The sequence below is a fragment of the Corvus moneduloides genome, chromosome 16 (assembly GCF_009650955.1).
Source record: "Corvus moneduloides isolate bCorMon1 chromosome 16, bCorMon1.pri, whole genome shotgun sequence".
Taxonomy (NCBI): Eukaryota; Metazoa; Chordata; class Aves; order Passeriformes; family Corvidae; genus Corvus; species Corvus moneduloides.
In genome coordinates, this window is record NC_045491.1 from 17477930 (window position 1) to 17498858 (window position 20929).

Below are 20929 nucleotides of genomic sequence, written 5' to 3' on the forward strand. Positions count from 1 at the left end.
GTCTGGGGGGAGGAGGCAAGGAAACACTGCCCCACCTGATTTCAACAGCTCATGAGGATGGTAATAGAATACACTGCAACCCAGGACATTATCCACCCCTTATTCTATTACCATCTACATCATCCCAAATCAATACCTTCCTTAAACTCTACACAGACACACACACATATATATATATACAGTGAAACCCTACACACAGTTCTCACTTAAGATTAGGTCTCCTTGTGGTAAACAATGAGTTTCCCCATCTTTCTGCATTACCCACCAAGTGTAACCAGGTCCTTGAGCAAAGACAATCCCATGGATGGGTTTGCCTTTGCCTGAGATGGGATTAATCCAAACAGTCTTTCCTAGAATACCTCTCATGGTATGATGAGACTCTATCTCCATCCACTGTGTGCAAGGGTTCAGACTCGGCAGGACCAGCTCGACTGATGGGACCCTCGGGTATTGACCATCCAGGTGGCCTTTGCTAAGTTCACTTCCCAATTTTTGAAGGTCCCCCCACCAAGTGCCTTCAGGGTGGTTTTAAGTAGTCCATTGCAGTGTTCAACTTTCCCAGCAGCTGGTGCATGGTAAGGAATATGATATATCCACTCGATACCGTGTTCTCTGGCCCAGGTGTTGATGAGGCTGTTCTTAAAATGAGTCCCATTGTCTGACTTGAACCTCTCAGGGGTGCCATGTCTCCACAGGACTTGATTTTCCAGGCCCAGGATGGTGTTCTGGGCAGGGGTAGGTCTCCAACCATCCAGTGGTTGCTTCCACCATGGTCAACACGTAGTGCTTGCCTTGGTGGGTTTGGGGAAGGGTGATGTAATCAACTTGCCAGGCTTCCCCATACCTGTACTTTGACCATCGTCCACCGTACCACAGAGGCTTCACCCGCTTGGCCTGTTTGATTGCAGCACAGGTCTCACAACTGTGGATGACCTGTGAGATGCTGCCCATGGTAAGGTCCACCCCTCGGTCACGGGCCCATTGGTATGTTGCATCTCTCCCCTGATGACCAGAGGCATCATGGGCCCAACGAGCTAGGAATAATTCTCCCTTGTGCTGCCAGTCCAGATCCACCTGTGATACTTTCACCTTGGCAGTTCGGTCCACCTGCTCGTTGTTGTGATGTTCTTCATTAGCCCGACTCTTGGGTACGTGCGCATCCACGTGTCGAACCTTCACGGTCAGCTTCTCTACTCGGGCGGCGATGTCCTGCCAAATCTCAGCGGCCCAGATGGGTTTCCCTCTGCGCTGCCTGTTGGCCTTTCTCCAGCGAACCAGCCATCCCCACACAGCATGAGCTGCCATCCACGAATCGGTGTAGAGATAGAGCCTCGGCCACTTCTCTCATTCGGCAATATCCAAAGCCAGCTGGGTGGCTTTAAGCTCTGCAACCTGACTCGATCCACCTTGTCCCTCGGTAGCTTGTGCAACTCGGTGTATGGGGCTCCATACTACGGCTTTCCACTTCCAGCTAGCGCCAATAATTTGGCAGGAACCATCAGTGGAGAGGGCATAATGTCTTTCACTCTCTGGTAGCTCGTTATATGGTGGGGCTTCCTCAGCACAAGTCACTTGCTCTTCCTCTTTTTCAGAAGATAATCCAAAACTCTCACCTTCCAGCCAGTTTGTTATAATTTCCAGAATCCCAGGGTGATTCAGGTTTCCAATACGGGCACACTGTGTGATGAGGACGGTCCATTTACTCCATGTGGTGTCGGTGGCGTGATGTGTGGAAGGAACCTTTCCCTTGAACATCCAGCCCAGCACCAGTAGTCGGGGTGCCAGAAGCAGCTGTGCTTCAGTGCCGATTACCTGAGGCAGCTTGGACTCCTTCATAGGCTGCCAAGATTTCCTTCTCTGTGGGAGTGTAGTTGGCTTCAGACCCTCTGTAGCTTCGGCTCCAGAACCCCAGTGGTCGGCCCTGAGTCTCCCCAGGCACCTTCTGCCAGAGGCTCCAGGACAGACCATTGTTCCCGGCTGCAGAGTAGAGCACGTTCTTCACCTCCGGTCCTGTCCTGACTGGGCCAAGGACTGTGGCGTGAGCGATTTCCTGCTTGATCTGGGCGAAGGCTTGCTGCTGTTCACGGCCCCAGTGGAAATCGTTCTTCTTGCGGGTAACCAGGTAGAGAGGGCTCACGATCTGGCTGTACTCAGGAATGTGCATCCTCCAGAAACCTATGGCGCCTAGGAAAGCTTGTGTTTCCTTCTTGCTGGTCGGTGGAGACATTGCTGTGATCTTGTTGATGACCTTGGTGGGAATCTGATGTCGTCCATCTTGCCACTTTACTCCCAGGAATTGGATCTCTTGGGCAGGTCCCTTGACTTTGTTCCTTTTGATGGCAAAGCCAGCTTCCAGGAGAATCTGGATGATTTTCTCTCCTTTCTCAAATACTTCCTTTGCAGTGTTCCCCCACACAATGATGTTGTCCATGTATTGCAGATGTTCTGGAGCCTCACCCTTTTCCAGTGCAGCCTGGATCAGTCCATGGCAGACGGTGGGACTGCGCTTCCACCCCTGGGGCAGTCAGTTCCAGGTGTACTGCACGCCCCTCCAGGTGAAGGCAAACTGGGGCCTGCATTCTGCTGCCAAAAGAATGGAGAAGAAGGCATTGGCAATATCAGTGGTTGCATACCACTTTGCTGCTTTGGACTCCAGCTTGTACTGGAGCTCCAACATGTCTGGCACTGCAGCACTCATTGGTGGCGTGATGTAGATACAAAAATGCTGCTAGCGAGGATTTCCTTGCTATTTTCTAAGTCCGTGAGAGACTTTTCTCTCTCACAGAAGAGGTAGCAGAGTATTTAAACAACCAAGCCACCTGCAACCTTGAAAAGTCTTGTTTATGGTATAGTCGAAAAATATTTTGACAATGAATGTTTTTAGGATTTTAGCCTATCACCCCCAAGGGGTGGCTGATCCTTTGTCCAATTAGACTACGAAGAAAAAAAGTCTATAAAAGAGTTTGTAAAATAATTAAATAAATCAATCTTGCTGCACAATTCCTGCCTGCTGGATCTTCTCTCCTCCTCCTCCCTATGGCTGCGGGACACGGTGATATTCCCTAGGGCCCAGGCCTGCGGTAATAGTGTGACCTCATTCAGGCCACGGTAATCCACCGTCAGTCTCCATTCTCCGCTGGACTTACTCACTGGCCATATTGGGCTGTTGAAAGGTGAACAGGCCTTGCTGACCACCCCTTGGCTCTCCAGCTCACGAATCATCTCATGGACGGGAACCACAGAGTCTCTGTCGGTGCGGTATTGCCGACAGTGCACTGTTGCTGTGGCGATTGGCACCTGTTGTTCTTCAACTCTTAGCAGTCCCACGGCAGAGGGGTCATCTGAGAGGCCAGGCAATGTACTCAGTTGTCTGATATCTTCTGTCTCTACAGCAGCTATCCCAAAAGCCCAATGATGTCCTTTTGGGTCCTTGAAATACCCATTTCTGAGATAGTCTATGCCGAGGATGGATGGGGCCTCTGGGCCAGTCACGATGGGGTGTTTCTGCCACTCGTTCCCAGTTAAACTCACTTCAGCTTCCAGTACAGTCAGCTGCTGGGATCCTCCTGTCACTCCAGAAATAGAAATGGGTTCTGCTCCCACATCCTTGATGGCATCAGAGTACACTGAGTGCCGGTGTCAACCAAAGCCGTGTATTTTTGTGGGTCAGATGTGCCAGGCCATCGGATCCACACAGTCCAAAAGACCCGACTGTCCCTTTCCTCTACCTGGCTAGAGGCAGGGCCCCTCTATTCCTGGTCATGGTACACATTGCTCCCTTCCGGTGAATATGCTCCTGAGGTCCCTTCAAGAGGATCGGTCATATTATCATTCCTATACTGTCTGGAGTTCTGTATGTGAGAGACTGGAGCAGTGTTGACTCTAGATGAGCTTCTTGTGGTAGTTGTCCCTCCTTTTAGTTCACGTACCCTGGCTGCTAAGGAGGAGGTGGGTTTTCCATGCCACTTACTCATGTCTTCTCCATGTTCCTGAAGAAAAAAACAGAGATTACCTCGTGGGGTGAATCCTCTCTTCCTGGTTGGGGGATGCTGACTCCTAATGGCAGAGACTCTTGTTGGTTCTGGCGAGATGTGGTAAATTTCTTCCTTAAGTTCCTTTTTCAGTTTCTGATGGCCCTCTTCAATCAAGCTCCGGACTTGCTCAGCCAAAAGACTTGTTTCCACGGATGAGACATGGGCGCGAAACGGGGCTGTGACGGTGTCCTCATAAATCCTCAGCTTCTTGACCAAGTCGCCCACCCTGTCCTCGCCTTCCCTTCAGTGCAGCATTGCCAGGTAACGGGAGTACATCTCTGGTCCAAGGTGTGTGAACCTCAGCCACATTTGTGACGTGCACTGGACACCATCTGGGCTCTTAGGAAATCTCTTGTCTTCTGAGAAAATGATCTCCAGCACAGCCAATTCCCTCAGGCACCGGATACCTTGTTCCATTGTGCTCCATTTTCCTTGGTGCACCTGGAGGTCTTCTTTACAAAGGTACCTGTCCCTTACACTTGTCAGCAGTCGCCGCCAGAGGCTGAGAGTTTCTTGGGTTCTCCCGATCCCCTGGTCAATGACCACATCCCGGGACACAGATCCCAGCTGCCTGGCCTCACTTCCGTCCAGAATGGTGTCATTGGCTGCAGCGTCCCAGATGCGGAGCAGCCAGGTCAGGATGGACTCATTCGTCTGGCGGGTGAACTCCCTCCGCAGGTCTCGCAGCTCACCCAGGGATAGCGACCGAGTGATGATCTCTGGCTCTGCCTCTTCTGCTGGGTGCGAAGGTCCTGCTGCATCCTCGTCAGTCACAATGCGGACTGATTTGCTTTTTGATTTCTTCTTCTGAACGGGGGCAACTGGTACCAGTTTAGGCTGTTCTGGTTCAGTGACAGTTTGTATGGAGACACTGACGGTGCTTTTGGTTTCCTTCTCCTCTGTGACAGTCTGAGCAGACATGGACGCTGTTGCTTTGCTTTTTGTTCCTTTCTTCTTTGCGACAGTCATGGTGTTTGTTGCTTTGTTCCTTTTTCCCTCCTCCTCAAGCAGATGTTGCACCACAGCAGGTAGTGTTTTGTTTCTAAGCATGGTGTACACAATGCAGGCCATAGAGAAAAAGGAGAATAGAACTGACAAGAAGATTATACCATCCTAAACATCCAGAGGGAATGCAATATTTTCAAAAACTGCTGTGCCTGGCCTGAAAGGCTGGAAGAAACCACTCTACTCTTCCCACCAGGGGGCTGGGTGCAATTGTTGAGGAGATCCCAGACATAGGAGCCCAGAGTAGGACAGCCAAACAAAACTGAGTATATATTCCGAATGGTATTCATCGCCTCGCAGTTATTATGCTATAGGCATAATAAACCAATAAAGCAATTCTCATACCATTCCCTGGTTTTAACAGGAGCAATACAACAGGCAGGCAGTTCCCCAGGTGAGGAGAAATATAGAGCATGATACAGTGTACCCATATAGACAAGCTGAGCACCTGGTGAATAGGTTTCTGTTAATACAAAATTGTAATTCTGACTTTCTCTCAGAGCAAGCCCCACCTTGGGCACCAAAATATGTACTAGTTTGAAAACAAACCAGTGGGAGGCACCAAGTCAGAATAACAATTTAATGGGGAAATTAAAGAAAAGGAAAAGAATAAAAGGAAACACTGGTTCAAAGTGACAGAGTCAGGATACAACCTGACACCCTGTCAGTCAGCGTGGCGGTAGCAGTCTGATAAGATGGTGGCTGCAGTCCTCCTGAAGTGGTGGATGTGGTTTTGTCGAAGCAGTGATCCTGTAGAAAGGGGCTGCTCTTCCTCAGAAGGTCCAGTGGTGGCTATGTAGCTCCTGTCCTCTGAGAATCCAGTGGAAAGGGTGTCTGTGGTGTTGGGAATCTCAGATTATATCCAGGATGGAATGTTTGGTTCCTCCCTCTGGGTGGAGCATCTCACAATGGGATGATGAGTCATGAGGCCAGGTGTTGATGGGCTCATTAACAGAAGATGGTCCAGAGCAAGGAGGCAAGGAAACACTGCCCCACCTGGTTCCAACAGCTCATGAAGATGGTAATAGAATACACTGCAACCCAGGACAGAAACCAAAGAGTAATTTAACCCATAATTGTTTAGAAGTTATACAGTACCAAACTAAAGTTCGGGAGGATTTAGCGGAACAGGCCCTCCCAGAAGGAAAGAGAACATATGTTGATGGTTCATCTTGATGCTTACAAGGAAAAAGAATGTCAGGATATGCTTTGGTTGATGGGGAAAGTATGCAAACCATTGAAAAAGGGAAACTACCTCAAATTGGTTTGCTCAATCTTGTGAATTATATACTTTAAAGAGAGCACTGGAGTATTTAGCACACAAGAAAGGAACCTGATTCAAAATATGCATTTGGGGTAGTGCACACTTTTGGGAAAATTTGGGAAGAAAGAGGATTATTTAATTCAAAAGGAAAAGAGTTGATTCACGAGGGACTCATTTTAGAGGTCTTAAAATTAGAATTGCCCGAGGAAATAGCTGTAGTACATATCAAGGGACACCAAAAAGGAATGACCTCAGAAATAAGAGGGAATAATTTGGCTGACCAAGAAGCTAGAGATGCAGCAGAAAATGGAAGCGAAAAGGTTGTGTTGATTCTGCCTCAAAGCGAGGAAGAATTGGAAATTCCAAAATTTACTGAAGCAGAAGAAAAAGAGTTAAGAAAGATAGGGGGAGAGCGGGACCAACAGGGAAAATGGAAACTCCCCAATGGGAGACAGTTACTTAATAAGCCCTTACTAGGAAGATATTAGAAGATATACATCAGAAGACTCATTGGGGTACTTAGGCCTTATGTGATCACTTTTTAAGGAATGATGGGTGCATTGGGATCTTTGGATCGGCAAAACAAGTAACTGAAAGGTGTGTAACTTGCCAAAAAGTAAATAAGAAAGTTATGAGAAAAACAACACCAGGGGGCTGTGAATTGGCTACACGGCCATTCCAAAGCATCCAAGTGGATTTTACAGAACTTCCTCAAGTGCAGACATGGAAATTTTTATTAGTAATAGTAGATTGCTTGACTCATTGGGTGGAGGCTATCCCAGCTGTTAGAGCTACAGCTTACACAGTGTCAAAAATCCTCTTGGAACATATCATCCCTAGGTATGGGATGGTTAACAAGATTGACTCAGACAGGGGAGCACACTACATCTAAAGTAATACAGCAAATAACTCAGGCTCTAAGAATACAATGGAAGTTGCATACCCCATGGCACCCTTGAGTTCACCTACCCATGAGTTCGGGTAGGATAGAGAGAATGAACCAAACTCTAAAAGAGACCTTAACTAAACTGATGATTGAAACAAAGATGTCATGGGTAAAGTGTCTGCCTTTGGCATTATTAAGGATCCGAACACAACCTAGATCAGACTTGGGGGTATTTCCTTATGAAATGATGTTCAGATTGCCTTTTCTGACTACCTAAGAAGAAGGAGAAGCAAGTGTTAAAAAGTATATCACTACTATTGCACAGACCCTAGAAAGCTTACAGGTAAAAGGATTGATTTTTGCTTGGTTGACTTTGTCGATTTTGTCCCCTAATAACATTTTAAAACCTCACAAGAGGAGTGGGCTTCGTTTCTGACACCGAATATCCAATCTGAACCTCCCCTGGCACAGCTTGAGCCCATTTCCTCTCCTCCTGTCCCTTGTTCCCTGGGAGCAGAGCCTGGCTTCCTCCCAGCTGCACCCTCCTGTCAGGGAGTTGTGGAGAGTGGGAAGGTTCCCCCTGAGCCTCCTTTTCTCCAGGCTGGGCCCCCCCAGCTCCCTCAGCTTCTTGTCATCAGACTTGTGCTTCAGACTCTTCCCCTCAGCTCTGTCGCCCTTTTCTACACACAGAGAATGATTTAAGAAACAAGCTATTTTGTCCAGGGGTTTTTTGTTTGTTTTTCTGTTTAAGGACCCTTGGCTACAATTAAGGGGATACTATACTGTGGAACTGAGCTAGAAAGCATTTCCCACCCCAGCTCTTTCGAAGCCATCAGATCAGGTTGAATAAAGATAAGGTTCGCATGGAATCAAATGAAGTCATTGCTGCCCTCTGTCCTCACCCTGGTAAACACGTTAAGTTCTGACTTTTTCATGGGAAAATAAGAAAAGGCTTTTACAGGATTACCAGAAGATTTCACATGTAACAATTTTTTATATATTTTAAAAATTTTTTTTTGGAGTGCAGGATTTAAAATAATCTAGATTATAATTATAGCTATAGATAGATATATAGATATAATTATAATCTAGATAAAATGTCCATAATTAAAGACATCTTGATGAGATAAATCATGATTGCTGATGATTGTTGGACAATGCTTTTGTTTATGCTCCCAAACACTGGGAACAACGCACTATTTCTGGACAGTGCTCCATATCCTGTTATCTGGAAAAGGCTTGAATAGTAAAGCTGACTATATCCCCTGTATCTCTTCCCTTCCCTCAATTTATTAGTAGATGTATGAGATACTTACAGCACACATTATTTCCTATATCCTGGACCTTTTGTTACCGAAGCTTGTTAATAAAACACTTGGATTCTCCATTTTCACAGCACTTCTGTTTTAACATTTTAAGTAGGATGGTGTTACAGACCCTTACTCTATATCAACACAGAGCAAGCAAATGCCATTGCTCTTTAAATACTTTCCACTCTTATGAGAAAACAGAATATAAAATTATATAAAATTAAAAAAAATATATATATATATAAAATATAAAACAGCAAATATAAAATTACTTTCTCTTGAAAGTCACCAGATATATTTGATTTTCTTTCCTTATAAAAAATAAAGGGGGTTGTTCTCACGTATGAAGCACAGCAACAGAATGATGTAAAATATAACAGAAACACTCAAAAATTGAAAACACTTAATAATACGGTATAAAACCCAACAACCAAAGATGCTGGAGAACCTTAAGCACAAGCTTTGCCTTTTAGCAGAATGCTGGTGGCAAAAAAAGAAGCTGTTCATTAATATAAAACTTTTAAAATTTAAATTTATGATTGTTACACTCAGCATTTCTGTTCTGTGTATATCAAAATGCTATTAGGTGTAGAATGACAGTGTTTAACCTCATTGTGACAAATGAAAATATTCCAAATAAATAAAAATGCTGCATCCTGACATTTAACAGACAATATGTTAAAATATATAACATTCCCTTCTAGATGGCACCTCTCACCAAAGAATATTTGGTTGTAAATACACCTTTTTAGTTTTACAGCTACCAGTGAGATTAAACTTTACATTGAGAAAGTAACAAATAGAAAAAAAATTATTAATGAATAAAATCATTCAGTCAGATTTTCTTTCTGTTTTAGTAAATTTATGTAAAATTGACATTCCTGATAATCTTTTTCTTCCAGAAAATAATTTCAGGAAGCTGAATCCAAAGGGCTTGCCAATGAGCCTTATGATGGAGAGACTAGCTACAAACAGGGAGTATTTCTGCCCATTTCAATTTTTAAAGCTACTTGATTCTCAGGGGTTTTCCTCCTACTTCTGAAGGAGGACCAGCCTCTGCTGGAATACATATCTAAATGATAGAGATCGTGTTCATCTGTTTCACACAGACGGTCTGTTCATGTAAGGTTTGTGAAGTCCCACTAACATTCACGGAGGCTCTTTCTTACCTTTATCTGAGTGACATTTCCTTCAAGTTCTGTAGATGCCTGGAACTTCCACTTCTTGCTCTCCAAAGCCCATGTGCTCTGATCAGATCCTGTTGCTTTGTTCCACATTGCTACTCTCCCTTTGCTAGTTCCAGCTGCCAAGAGACCTGCCATTCATAAACATTTCAGGCATTTCATCTTGGACTTCAGAAAAACAAATGCACATCAGACAGTGTAGCAGGCAGCGAACTCTGGCTCCCGGGTACAAAGAAGCCACCTTCCAGCAGCAGCATTTCTTGCCTGACTGCAAACCAGCATCCTAGTCCTGTACTGGAGAACTTTTCTGGAGAAACAATGGGGGAAGTTCCATGTGGCAAGGTGCATCTTCTAAGCTACCAGATGAAGTTATTTTTTAAATGTATCAGCTAATTACTTCATTTTAATCTTTTCTTAGAATACAGAACTATTGAATATCCTGAGCTGGAAGAGACCCCAAGGGTCATCCAGTCCAGCTCCGGGCCCTGCACAGGACAGTCCCAGGAATCCCAGCATGTGCCTGAGAGTGTTGTCCAAACACTCCTTCACCTCTGGCAGCCTTGGGGTCGTCCCCACTTCCCTGTTCAGTGCCCAACCACCCTCTGGGGGAAGAACCTTTTCCCGATATCCAGTCTAACCTTGCCCTGGCTGGACACAGCTATGGCTGTTCCCTCGGGTCCCCCCACTGTTCACAGAAACCAGAGATCAGATCTGCCCCTTGTGAGGAAGCTGCCCAATGGACAGTCCCCTCAGTCTCCTCCAGGATGAACAAACCAAGTGACCTCAGCTGTTCCTCCTATGGCTTGCGTCTATTTTTAAATAGCTGGTCACCTTGGGCAACCGACCACTGAAAACCATTCCAGCAGACATCAGCTGTGCCTATGCTGGCAAACAAGGTGGTGCCCAGGAGTAGCTCTGTAGAAAGGATCTGTTGTAAGGACCTGGCATCCACACGATACATGCTGCTAAGTTCTATTTTGCATTAGCTGTAGTACAGGCTTGTAGACTGAATGCCCAAAAAACGTTGAAGTGCGTTACGTGAACTCCAGGGGTACTTGTATCAAAGGGAATCCAGCTCGTGTGCCATGAGACAACTCCACAGTGGGTCCAAGTGTAGTTGAATATCTAATGATCTTCCTGCACCTTTAAAGGCACATTTCTGATCCAAACTAAAATCTTCTACATCGCATACTACCACCGAGATCCTCAGTCACAAGACAAACATACTGAAATGATTATAGGGCATGGAAGGCTGAGGTTTGGAAAGGCTTAGGAGCAGAGATCACAGCCGCCAGGTTATTTCTCACCTTTAGCACTGCAGTAAGACACACAGTTAATACATTCTCCCCCCTCAAAGCCAAATTGCACATCTAGGGAGAGCACATAGTTCTCATCTCGATCCAAATCCCAGAACCTAAGGCACACAAAACAAGAGTGTTAACAATGCTTTTCTTTCCAGGTGTCTTGCCAAACACAGTCAATAGGACGCTGTACATGGCATTAATTTACTATTTCCATAATACCTAGATAATTTAATTTTTAAGATTAAATTGTCAGCAGCTGTCTCTGTAGTGTGAATTTCTTAACAACCTCCTTCCTTTTCCTTTGACTTTTTAATCTGGAGCATGTTTAGGGATATTCTCCAATGAAGAAAGAAGTCAGAAGCAAGCGCAGCTTTAAGAAAAAAAGAAAAAGGTGAGGGCTAGTTGCCATTTTCTTCATCTCTAATTATGCTTCCTCCTCTATTTTAAGACTATTCCTTGGTTAGCCAGTAGTCCTTTGGATTCCAGGTTTATTTCCTAGAGCTAAATATTGCCATGAAATTATTTCTTCTCGATACTTGGTCTTTATTGCATTCTCACAAAATTAACAAAAGATTCTGTCTGATAGTAGCAGACAGAGGTTCAATAAAGGGAGCTACTGATATTAATGGAACACTCCCACCCTCCCAAAAGGTTAGAGGAAACAGGTAGAGCAGGTCATAGTAAAGACAAGGAAGAAAAGATTGCAAAAAGGTAAAACTACAGAACACAGTTACATAACAGCATGGCAAAGCAACATACTTTAAAGGCCTAGGGACAGAAGTAATTGAAATACTTGTCTTATATTATAGTAACAGAAATGTCCTGAAAAGTAAGCACTTTTTTTCTGGTTGCTGATGCTATAAGTATCCTAAGGATCAGACAGTAACATTAGCAAGAACAGCAAAGGGGCTGTATTCATGCAAAACCCCCAAATGGATTTGTTTTCCGAAGAAATCAGTAACAGCACTCAAGGAAGGAACAGATTTGGGTAGCACTGCCTGACAAAATAAAATACCTAGAAAGAAAGCATGTCATACCAAATTAGTTTCTGTCCTTGAGAAAACAATTTTCCATTTCATTTCTCTACTTATTCTAACAAACAAAATTAGGAAATATTGGGAGTTTTTCATTATTGGCAAAAAAAACCCCAACCAATATTTCAGCAAAATATTCAGTTCATTGCAGACCATAACTTTCAGCTGGCCATTCTCAGGGGCAGCCAGAACAACTTTCATTCTTACCTGATGACTGTCTCACCTAGTGCTGTAACAACCAGGCTATGGTCTATTAAAATAATGTCTGCAGAATGACCAGTCTTCCCACTCAACTTCACCTGTTAACCATAAGCAAATAAATAAATTTACAGAAGGTGGGAGGAACATGCTGAAGGACAGTAAGCATCTGAACTGCATCATTTGGCTAAAAAGTAAAAATATAAAAATAACTAGACCTTTCTGTCAATTCAGACAGACATATTCAGACAGTGAATTCAGACAAATCAGACAGTGATCACCACAAAATGCATCAACACTGCAATGTATAAATTTAATAAAAGAAACCTTGTAATGGGTTAATTAAGTAGATAAGGAGCAGTATTTTTCTCTTGCACTAGATCTTCTCCTAGAATTTAATAAAGATTGCTTTAAAATGTGAAATACCAAATCTTACTTCTAGTCAAACATAAGTAATGATCAATAAGAAGTGGACACTCCTGTAATACACAAGTGTCCAGTCTTTTTCTGTCTTGGATAAAAAGAAAAAAAAAACCATCTTAGGAAAGTGAAGGTTTGGGGTCTACCCACAAGCAGCATTTTGTAATAGCATAGGGCAGGGTGTGAGCTTTTCCTCTTTAATTTCCTCTTCTAATTTCTGGAGATCCTCTGTCAGTCTTTCCAGTGAGGAGACACAGGCCCGTAGCGGGCTGGGGATAGTTTCTTCATCTATCTGGGGTTGGGTAACCAAATTGTCCATGTTTTGTTCTCCTTCCTTCCATGGCATCACTCCCAATGAGTTGACATATGACACCGGCACACCCTGTAGGAATTTCTGCCATATGTTTTGCATACACTGGATGTTGTCTGGATTAGTAGGGAATTGCTTGTTATTTGAAAATATTATCTCCATCACAGCTAATTCTCTCAGGTACCAGATACCTTGCTCCATGGTGTTCCACTTGTCTCAGTGCACTAAAAGGTCATCTTTCCAAGGAAACCTTTCCCTCACATTTGACAGGAGTTGCGTCCAGAGGCTGAGAATTTCTGGTCTTTTCCCGATCCCCTGGTCAATACTTGCATCCCAGGACATGGATCCCAGTTGCAAAGTGTCACTACCATCTAATTTCATATAATGGGCCATGATAGCCCAGCATCAGAGCAGCTGGGTCACTGGAGCCTCACCTGACTGGAGGCTGAAATCTCTCCACGTCTCACAGCTCACTCAGGGATAGGGATCAGGTGATTATCTCTGACCCTGCCTCCTCCTCCTGTTGTGAGGGCTCGGCTTCCTCTTCATTACTCACTACATGAACTGATTTGGTCTTGGATTTCTTCTTCTGAATACGGGCAACTGCTCCTAGCACAGGTTGTTCTTGTGGTTCAGCTGCAGTTTGAATGGCCATGGTGCCTGCTGCTCTGCTTTCCTCCTCCTCCCTCTGAGGGTGCTGTATATAAACAAGCAGTGTCCAATAAATAGTATCCAGGGTCCAGCACATTTCATAACTTCACACAACTGCCACAGCAATTTTCTTTCAAACATCCTGCCATTTTTATCAGGGCCCTGATAGTTGTTCAGGGGTGAACTTCCAAACCAGGAGTAGAATACTCTTTCAAAATCTGCCCATTTTCTCCCACATGCCACACCACTAATGACTGTCCATCCCGGGACACGTCTCTGGACAACTTCCCAAGAAATCTCTGTCCTGAATCTTAACATGGTGTAGACTGTACAGAGGAGACATAGCCACATCAATGAGGGCATGCTTCCCTTAACATCCAAAGAGAATTCAAAATTCTCAAAAGCTGTTGTAACAGACCTGAAGGAGGAGACGAGGATAAAAGGCTGGGAAAAATCATCCTTTCCCCCACAGGCTGGGTATGATTATTAATGAATCCTCAGAGGTAGCAGGCAAGGCCAGGACAGAACAACACTGAATACACATCACAAATGACCTCCATTGCCTTTGATATTATCACGTCATAAACTGATATCACAGAGTACAGCAATCTTGATCCTTCTCCCTACTTTGAAAGAGATCACCGTGGTGGATACAGAGCGCATATGAGGGAGTATATACAGGGTTAGGTATCACACCCACATGAACAGACCAAGCAACACTGGAACCAGGGAGTTCTCTACCTAAAACACAAATGGTTAGATCAAAGTTATCTCAAGCCCCTTGAGCCTTACCTTGGGCACCAATTAAATGTGGTGGTTTAACACTAGCAAAAAATTAAACTCCAAATAAGCCATGGCCCTTCTCCTGCCCCTTCTGGAAGGGAGGGACACAAGCAGAGACTATGGGCTGAGATAATTTACTGAAAGCAAAAGGTAATGGAATAAGAAACACACAGTAACAACAGCAATATGAATTTTTAAAAATATCCTAAAACAGAAGGTGTTCTACCCACAAAAAATTAGTTTTATGTAGCTGCTGAGACAACACCAAAATGGTGGATGCTCCCCATAGGTTGCACCCATGTGCCTTCCCCAGGTTCCCACACACCGTCGCAAACAAAGGCAGTATGGCAAGAGGCTTCCTCCTGCCCCCTCAGGCCAAGACAACAAAAAACAATGGCAAACAGACCCCCCAAAAGCCGGGTCATCCAAGACGGGTCGCACTGCAGCTCTGCTGGGCTCAGTTCCACACAAGTGCCTGCACCGTTGCTTCTAGCGTTCCACCGTACTGGGGGTTGATCCTGCAGGTCGCTGCCACTTCACTGCAATTCTGCTGCACTTGTTTTGGCTTGGCTTGGCTTGGCTTGGCTTGGCTTGGCTGGAATGGGCTTGGCTGGACTGGGCTAGGCTGGGCTCCCTTTGGCTGGACTGGGAGCCTCCCCCCTGGTGCTGCCATTCAGCACATGTCAGTTCTGTGTTCTGCTGCTTTCCTTTCAGCACCATGTCCACAGCTGCATCTCAGAGAAAATGGGAGAGGGTGGATGGCAGAGGCGGAAGACAGAATCCGCAGGGCTGATGCCGACAACCTTCCCATGAGAGAGAGCAAGGCAGAATGGTTCCCGCTTCTGGGGTGTGCACAGTTTCTCCCCAAAACCAGTGATGATATAGGTGGCATAGAATAACAACGTAGCCGCAACTACACACTGCTAAGCTCCGCCCCCTCTGCAACCAGAACAACTGGAATTTCCAATTTTTCTCTAATTCACTAAGAAACTGAAATTAAGTGTAAAAGGATTAAGATAGAGTCAAACTGAAAAAAAATTACGAAAAAACAGGAAGACAAGATGAAAACCATCTTTCCAAGTTCAGTAACTCATCACTCTATTCCACTTTTAGATGAGCTATTTTTGCTTCTTCATCAAGGATTTATCTGAGAAACAAAAATGAGAGTTGATTCATTTGAAATCAACATTGTGATAACCAAAAAAACCCAAGAAATACTTATAAAGAATAAATATTGCAACTTTACCCTGTAGTATGACTCTTACCTTCATAAGCTCTTCTGCCTCTCCATTGGGAGAAACTGCATGTAAGGACAACTGCAGATTCTCTGTTATTACAAGTAAAACATCTCTTTCCTCTAGCAACAGGAGCTTTCGAACCAGACTGTCTGTGGACAATACGTGCCTTGTCTTCCCTTTCTCATTCACATAGTGCACAGAACCTGTAGCACAAATAAACAAGGTGCAGATTTTAGTCAACAGCTTTTAGCTACAAAAGTCAAAGTTGATGCTTTCTACCTTAATAAAACATTCCTCAAGTGCTGAAAAGGTAAAAACAAAGATTCTTTCATTTTCTAGTTTGCCTCAGGATAGAGACTACAATAGCTGACCAGAGCAATAAACCAAAGTGTATTTTTCCCCATTTAGAAAATCCAAAGGGGAATAATCTAAATAATTTTAAACTGCAAGTAAACTTTCTGTATGAATGATAGCTTCTGAAATCTTCAGCCTTAGAAAAAAATCTGTGAAAGAAGAATGGCAGCTAATAATTGGTTCAATTTACAGCAGAGTTTAGTTTTACAGCAGAAAACTGTGGACCTGAAGTTCTTCACTGTTTAGGAAACACTGCACCACACACCAAATTCAGGTTGAATCCATAATTTCACTGGCAAATGGGACAGTGTTTTTCTAAGAACACCGACAACAGCAACTAACGCACATATCAAGATTTTAAAAGCCATTATCATTTCATTAAGTTGTACTACTCTATGTATCATAGAATCACAGAATCATGAAGGTTGGAAAAGACCTCCAAAATCATCAAGTCCAACCTTTGATCAAGTACCACCACACCCACTAAACCATATCATGAAGTGCCACATCTAGTAGTTTTTGAACACTTCCTGTGATGGTGACTCCACCACTGCCCTGGGCAGCCCATTCCAATGTTTAAACCTTTCCTCTGACAAAATTCCTCCTGATGTCCAGTCTGGTCTCCTCTGTCACAACCTGAGGCTATTTCCTCTTGTCCTGTCCTCATTCCCTGGGAGCAGAGCCCTATCCGCAGCCCCCTCCTGTCAGGGAGTTGTGGAGAGCCAGAAGGTGCCCCTTGAGCCTCCTTTTCTCCAAGCCCCCCAGCTTCCTCAGCTGCTCCTTATCAGACTTGTGCTTCAGATCCTTCCCCAGCTCTGTTCCCTTCTCTGGACACGCTCCAGCCCCTCAGTGTCTGTCTTGTTGTGAGAACCCCAGAACTGACCCCAGGACTGGAGGTGCCTCAGCAGTGTCCAGCACAGGAGATGGTCACTGCCCTGGGCCTGTGGCCACACTATGGCTGATCCAAGCCAGGTGGCATTGACCTTCTTGCCCACCTGGGTACACCTGGCTCAGGTTCAGCTGCTGTCACCAGCACCCCCGGTGCCTTTCCTGCTGCGTACTTTCCAGCCACTCTCACCCATGTGTGGAGCACTTCATGGGGTTGTTGTCACACAAGTGCAGCACGTGGTTTTGCCTTACTGAACCTCATACAATGGCCTTGGCCCATTGCATGCATGGGTTTAGGCAGTGAAACCCCCCTACAAGCAGTACAGTTGCTTGCAAGTGGTATTACAAAAATCACCCAAACCAATGTCATCAAAATCTGACAGATCTCAAGCCATATCCACATAATTTCTTAGCAAATCACAGTATTATAGAAGGGTGACATTTTACACCACTGCAAATCAAAAAAACTATGAAATTAAGTAGCATCTTACCCCAAAAGCTTAAGCAGAAAACACAAGTGTGTAAGAATGAACATTAAGGATTCGCACTAAAACGTTGTACCCAAAAGATATGATCTAAAAGAATGTTTAAATTTCCAAAACTCTTGCAAATATATTACCATCCCCTACATTCCAGCTATATAAAAAAAAAATTCAAGTCCTGCCCCATTGCTTTATTTTCTCCCTGAAATAAAACACTGCATAGATATCTTCATCTTGTTAAATCACAGAACAGTTTGGGTTTTAAGGCACTTTTAAAACTAATCTCTTTCTAACCCTCTTGCCGGGGCAGGGACACCTTCCACTATGCCAGGTTACTCCAAACCCTGTCCAGCCTGGCCTTGGACACTGTCAGGATAGACCACAGCTTCTCTGGGCACCCTGTGCCAGGGCCTCCCCACCCTCACAGTCAAGAATTCCTTCCCAATATCCCATCCAGCCCTGCCCTCTGGCAGTGGGAAGCCATTCACCCTTGTCTTGTCCCTCCATCCCTTGTCCCCAGTCCCTTTCCAGCTCTCCTGGAGCCCCTTTAGGCCCTGCAAGGGGCTCTGAGCTCTCCCTGGAGCCTTCTCTTGTCCAGGTGAACACCCCCAGCTCTCCCAGCCTGGCTCCAGAGCAGAGGGGCTCCAGCCCTTGGAGCATCTCCATGGCCTTCTCTGGACTCATTCCAACAGCTCCATGTCATTCCTGTGTTGAGAACCCAAGAGTTGGAGGCAGCTCTGCAGGTGGGGTCTCACCTGAGTGGGGCAGAGGGGCAGAATCCCCCCCTCCCCTGCTGCCCATACTGTGGGATCGGCCCAGCACACAGCAGGGTTTCTGGGTGCCAGTGCAGACAGCTGAGGCATGTCCACCTCCCACTCACCAGCAGCCCCAAGTCCTTCTCAGGACGTTTGGGAGTTACAGCAGATCACTAACTAGATAAAGAACTGAGTCTGAAATACATATGCCCAAACCAACCTAAGCAATGAGACTGCTCACAGGGAACAGTCCGTGTCATTTGATTGAAATTTGAGAAGTTTAACAAGGAGGCCCAAACCAAAGACAGCACCCGCAGGACACAGAGCCTGTCCCTAGATGGGGCCCTGCACCACCACAACAGTGGCATTGAAGGTGAGGATGGAACGGGCACAGCTTCTCAGAGCTTCTCTCCTTTTACCTTTACGAAGCGCCCTGTGTCCATTTTCCATTTAAATGGTTCCTTTCTAGTAAAGAGGCTTGTAATTCACACATCAAAAGAAGGTATAGTCTACTGCTCTGCAAACCAACCACACAGCTGGCCCATGCCACTCCTGCAAGCTGTGCTGGTGCTGTACTGCTGTAAACAAGGGGTGTCAGTTTTGGTAAAACACTAAGTCAAATTATAACTGAACTGCAGAACCAGCATAACTGAAATGTTTTCAGAGCAGTTAACACTTGAATCAAGAGGAGTACCTGCCAGAAAAACCCATTATGCAACTTCTCACACACATTCTGGCTCCAGTTCAGAGAGAGCAAGTTACAGAGATGGCATCATGCGAAGAATTGGGGTGGGAAGAAAATTAGCTTAGAGCAAACTAGTACCCAGAAGATTAAAGGGATAGGAAAAGACAGGGAAGAGTAAAAGTCAAGGAAAAGGAAAATGCAGAGAAGAAACAGAGAGAAAACTAACAAAACAGATTCTCAGACTTTTTTTGCTCTGTAAGACTGAAGCATCATTTCAAAGCATGAGGAAAAAAGTGAAAAGCAAATTCAGAATTTATTTTAAGAGGTATGTTTTAGCAGAATTTGCCTATTTATAGAAAAAAGAACCCAAAACATATGCATTATTTTGAAGCTTTGCACAAAAGCTGATTTTATCTACACTTACGTGTTAGAGATTGTTTTCCTCATACTCATTTCTTCAGGAATCTGACTAACCCAGCACCTCTGGTGTCCTTGTGAACAAGACCACCCTGAAGATGGTAAGATTTCAATAATTTTATTCATTTCTTACTAAACATTCTACAACTCCTATGAATACTCTACCCCATTGAATATATGAATGTGATGGATATATGAATATACCCCAGATGTAGGATATATGAAAACAAGACTATCATGCACTGAGCTATTTTGAAGCTCTAAGGAAACAACTTCCCAGCCAAATGGAAAAGTCGTTTTGCTCTTACCATCTGTCATAGTGATAAAGAAGGAGAGTCCTTCCTGGACTGCTGTTTTCAGATGTGGTCCCATTCCAGCTTTCTTCCAGTTAAACATATCCAAGGCTTTCTCATCACCACTCACAGCCGCTTTTGCCAGTTGCACAAAGTCCCTGCAAAGAGAGATACTTCATCCCCAATTCTTTTCATAATAGAGTAGTTTCAGTCTCAAAGAATAGAGGAGTAGTTAATAAAGCATATTGTATAAAGAGAATAAAAATATTTCCTACACTGATTGAAAAAAGGGCAAACTCGAAAAGATATCAAACAAAATTTTAATATTAGCATTCATTTGCATTGTTTCACCTTTTTTTTCCATACGCATCACTATTTTTACAGAGATGTGAAACAGAAAAGCCCAGACAAGGAAAACTCTTCTTTTTTATTACAGCTGCTTCCTATTTCTTGATTGGAGAGGAAAGAAATAACAATGTTTAAGAACTGACTTTTAATGTAATTGTTTTTGACAATAATATAATTGTGTTTCCAGTGTGTTTACCGCTTTCCACAACCAGCAATATTGCTAATTAGAAGAACTAAGACAGAAGAGTCAACAGCAACAGACAGAAGATGTGGACAAGAGGAAGATCTGTTGCTGCACACAGGACACAGAGCCAGCTACCAGAGTGGAAAAAGAGCTTGGAAATAAAGGGCAGTTAGGAGAAAAACGTTTTTTTATATATTTAAAAATAGCTCGTCTGTGGGTAGGATTTTCTTTCTGTGGAACAAGACAAAGACCTGGTCTAGCAGAGCTCTGCCGGGGCCAATACTCACTCGCCCGGAGGGGGTGGCCGAAAGACACAGTGACACAAGCATTTCCCATACTCCTGCTTAACCAGGGCAGGACCCTGGACTCTGCCTCGATGGTCCATTTTCCACAGAAACAAGACACCGTGCTAGAAAAAGACAAGTTAATTCATTACCCTTTGCACACAGATGAGAATCCAGACTCCAGCTACTCATAGCACATAAAAATAAACGTTTTATTGACAGAGCAACACCCTTCCTTTCGTTTAGTTGACACATACAATTACTCCCACTTAAAACTAAGCCACAGGGAATCAAAGTTATCTTTAATACTATATTATATGCTTACTTAAAATCAAATTATCTAAAAAAAGCTTACTGGTCCTATCCATTTTTTGTTAGATTGCACTGCCAGAGCAATTAAGGAAACAGTCTTGGTTTTCTTCTGCAAGTAGCAGATGTAAATATTTGTTTTGATAATGTCCTTTCCATGTTTTTTTTGCAAGTAGTCTGATATCTTATCGTTTAGCAATTGAAATAAAAGACAGTAGAGCATATGCATCCCTCAGTAAGTGCATATAACACTGATGTAGATGAGCACAAGTATATGACCAGACATGTGAAGTCACAGGATGCAGAAAG

The 20929-nt window shown here is 44.2% G+C and overlaps 1 protein-coding gene across 3 annotated transcripts in view; it reads right to left on the reverse strand.

Annotated features, from left to right (window-relative positions):
• The window catches only part of IFT140 (intraflagellar transport 140), a 105995-nt gene that overhangs the window by 75328 nt on the left and 9738 nt on the right, over window positions 1–20929 (reverse strand). For all 3 annotated transcript variants that reach the window (XM_032126381.1, XM_032126383.1, XM_032126382.1), the window contains 6 exons: window positions 20315–20436; window positions 19511–19653; window positions 15649–15824; window positions 12229–12320; window positions 10991–11097; window positions 9669–9814 (listed from right to left, as the gene is read on the reverse strand). In XM_032126381.1, coding sequence (XP_031982272.1) covers window positions 9669–9814; window positions 10991–11097; window positions 12229–12320; window positions 15649–15824; window positions 19511–19653; window positions 20315–20436 — 786 coding nt within the window. The remainder of the gene's footprint in view (window positions 1–9668; window positions 9815–10990; window positions 11098–12228; window positions 12321–15648; window positions 15825–19510; window positions 19654–20314; window positions 20437–20929) is intronic.